This window comes from Salmo salar, chromosome ssa05, assembly GCF_905237065.1.
Source record: "Salmo salar chromosome ssa05, Ssal_v3.1, whole genome shotgun sequence".
NCBI classification, from domain to species: domain Eukaryota; kingdom Metazoa; phylum Chordata; class Actinopteri; order Salmoniformes; family Salmonidae; genus Salmo; species Salmo salar.
In genome coordinates, this window is record NC_059446.1 from 14075933 (window position 1) to 14078432 (window position 2500).

A 2500-nucleotide genomic window follows, 5' to 3' on the forward strand; every position below is an offset into this window, starting at 1 on the left:
GTGTGTGTGTGTGTGTGTGTGTGTGTGTGTGTGTGTGTGTGTGTGTGTGTGTGTGTGTGTGTGTGTATAGACAAGACAGTGAAGCTCTGGAAGATCAGTGAGAGAGACAGACGACCAGAGGGATACAACCTGAAGGATGAAGATGGACGAATCAGAGACCCATCTACAATCACCTCACTACGGGTGAGAAAACCTGCCAGGTCACCCGTGATACAAGTTAGTACTCAACGTCCATCCATGTCTGAGGACGTCGGGAGATGACGGGGAAACAGGCCAATAGGGGCAACAGTGAACGCTGTTAACTTCAAGTAGGTTTCGGTTTTGCTAGGGCTTTGTGGACGGAGATGGAGGACGGGCTTAAGTTTAACGCAGCAATAGAAAGTTGTTTATATTTTAGTTGTAAGCCTATCCCAAACCTTAACCCATGAGAGTTAATGCCTAACCATAAGAATTCTGTGTTAATGCCTAACCATAAGAATTCTGTGTTAATGCCTAACCTTAACCTTAAACACTTTGAAATGTTTTGTTTGAGAAACATGGATGAACGTCTAATTCTGACACGAGACTGTGAGAGCTGATTGGAGAACACACACACACACACACGCACACACGCACGCACGCACGCACGCACGCACACACACACACACACACACACACACACACACACACACACACACACACACACACACACACACACACACACACACACACACACACACACACACACACACACAGAGTATCTCATTAGAGCAGAAGAATAAGAAGTAAATATATACCAGGAGTCCAAATAGGAAAATTATGTTGTTTGATATCACTGACATGAATACTTTATGAATGAGGAATATACTGTATAAAGCAAATGGTTATATTCCAGTCTTCTGGCAATATACAGTATTGCTTTCCCGTGTAAACTCATTGGCTTTTCCAAATGACTGCACATCGCCAGGTGTATTTCTCATGGTGTATTCAGTCCTTATCACTGAGAGAAGAATCCGTTGGTATATAGAATCACTCAGACTGCTCTCATATGTGCATTCAGCACTGACAGATGAGTCCCTGTCACCATCAAACACACACACCCACAGAGGGGGAGGGAGGGAGAGAGGGAGACAGGGAGAGAGTTAGACAGGGAGAGAGGGAGACAGGGAGACAGGGAGAGAGGGAGACAGGGAGACAGGGAGAGAGTTAGACAGGGAGAGAGGGAAACAGGGAGAGAGGGAGACAGGGAGACAGGGAGAGAGTTAGACAGGGAGAGAGGGAAACAGGGAGAGAGGGAGACAGGGAGAGAGTTAGACAGGGAGAGAGGGAGAGAGGGAGACAGGGAGAGAGAGACAGGGAGAGAGGGAGAGAGGGAGACAGGGAGAGAGAGACAGGGAGAGAGGGAGACAGGGAGACATGGAGACAGGGAGAGAGGGAGACAGGGAGAGAGTGAGAGAGTGATCGAAATGTGCACTGAGATGAATATGATGAAGGGGATCATCTCTCTCTTTCGCTCTCCCTTCTTTGCAACCCCATCACCCAGGCAACCATGGTCTTTAATTCTCACACAGAGAGTCCCGGTTCAGTGTATCTATTAGTGGCCTCTCTCCTCTGTCTCTGTCTCTCTCTCTCTTTCTCTCTGCCTCTGTCTCTCTCTCTCTTTCTTTCTCCTCTCTCTCTCTCTCTCTCTCTCTCTCTCTCTCTCTCTTCTGTCTCTGTCTCTGTCTCTCTCTCTCTCTCTCTCTCTCTCACTCGCTCGCTCTCTTTCTCTCTCCTCTGTCTCTGTCTCTCTCTCTCTTTCTCTCTGCCTCTGTCTCTCTCTCTCTTTCTTTCTCCTCTCTCTCTCTCTCTCTCTCTCTCTCTCTTTTCTGTCTCTGTCTCTGTCTCTCTCTCTCTCTCTCTCTCTCTCTCGCTCGCTCGCTCTCTTTCTCTCTCCTCTGTCTCTGTCTCTCTCTCTCACTCTCTCTTTCTCTCTCCTCTCTCCTCTGCTTCTCCTATGTCCTCCTGTACTGTGTGTCATATACCATCATGGATTACAGCTAGTTCCTCTGCAGGGCTCAGTGGTACACTCAGGCCATCCCTCAGTCCTAACACCAGCTCATTAGGCCTGCTGCTGTGCAGTCTACTACTACATTCAAGTGGAGACATGCAGTACATGAAGTCATATGAAAATATGTGTATGTGTGTAGCAGAGACATAATGGCTGTATAGAACCAGGCGTTCACGGTGTACGGAAATACAAAGAGGTGTCAATCTGTGAATGTTCTCTCCGTCTTAGATTCTAAGATCTGTGAGGCAATTAAGTTTTATGATATTTAAGAGTCTGTCATGTGATGTGAAAATATGTACTGTGTTAAACCTCCCTCCCTCCCTCCTGCCAGGTTCCTGTCCTCCAGAACACAGATCTGATGGTGGAGGCAACAGCGCGGCGTGTGTTCAGTAACGCCCACACCTACCACATCAACTCCATCTCTGTGAACTCTGACCTCCAGACCTACATCTCCACCGACGACCTCAGGGT

General features: G+C 47.8%; 1 protein-coding gene across 1 annotated transcript in view; it reads left to right on the top strand.

Annotated features, from left to right (window-relative positions):
* Positions 1–2500, top strand: part of LOC106604263 (serine/threonine-protein phosphatase 2A 55 kDa regulatory subunit B beta isoform) — a 47094-nt gene that overhangs the window by 30845 nt on the left and 13749 nt on the right. The window contains exons 4-5 of the mRNA XM_045717918.1: positions 71–183; positions 2361–2500. The exon at positions 2361–2500 is cut by the window's right edge and continues 38 nt beyond it. Of these exons, the coding sequence (XP_045573874.1) occupies positions 71–183; positions 2361–2500 (253 nt within the window). The remainder of the gene's footprint in view (positions 1–70; positions 184–2360) is intronic.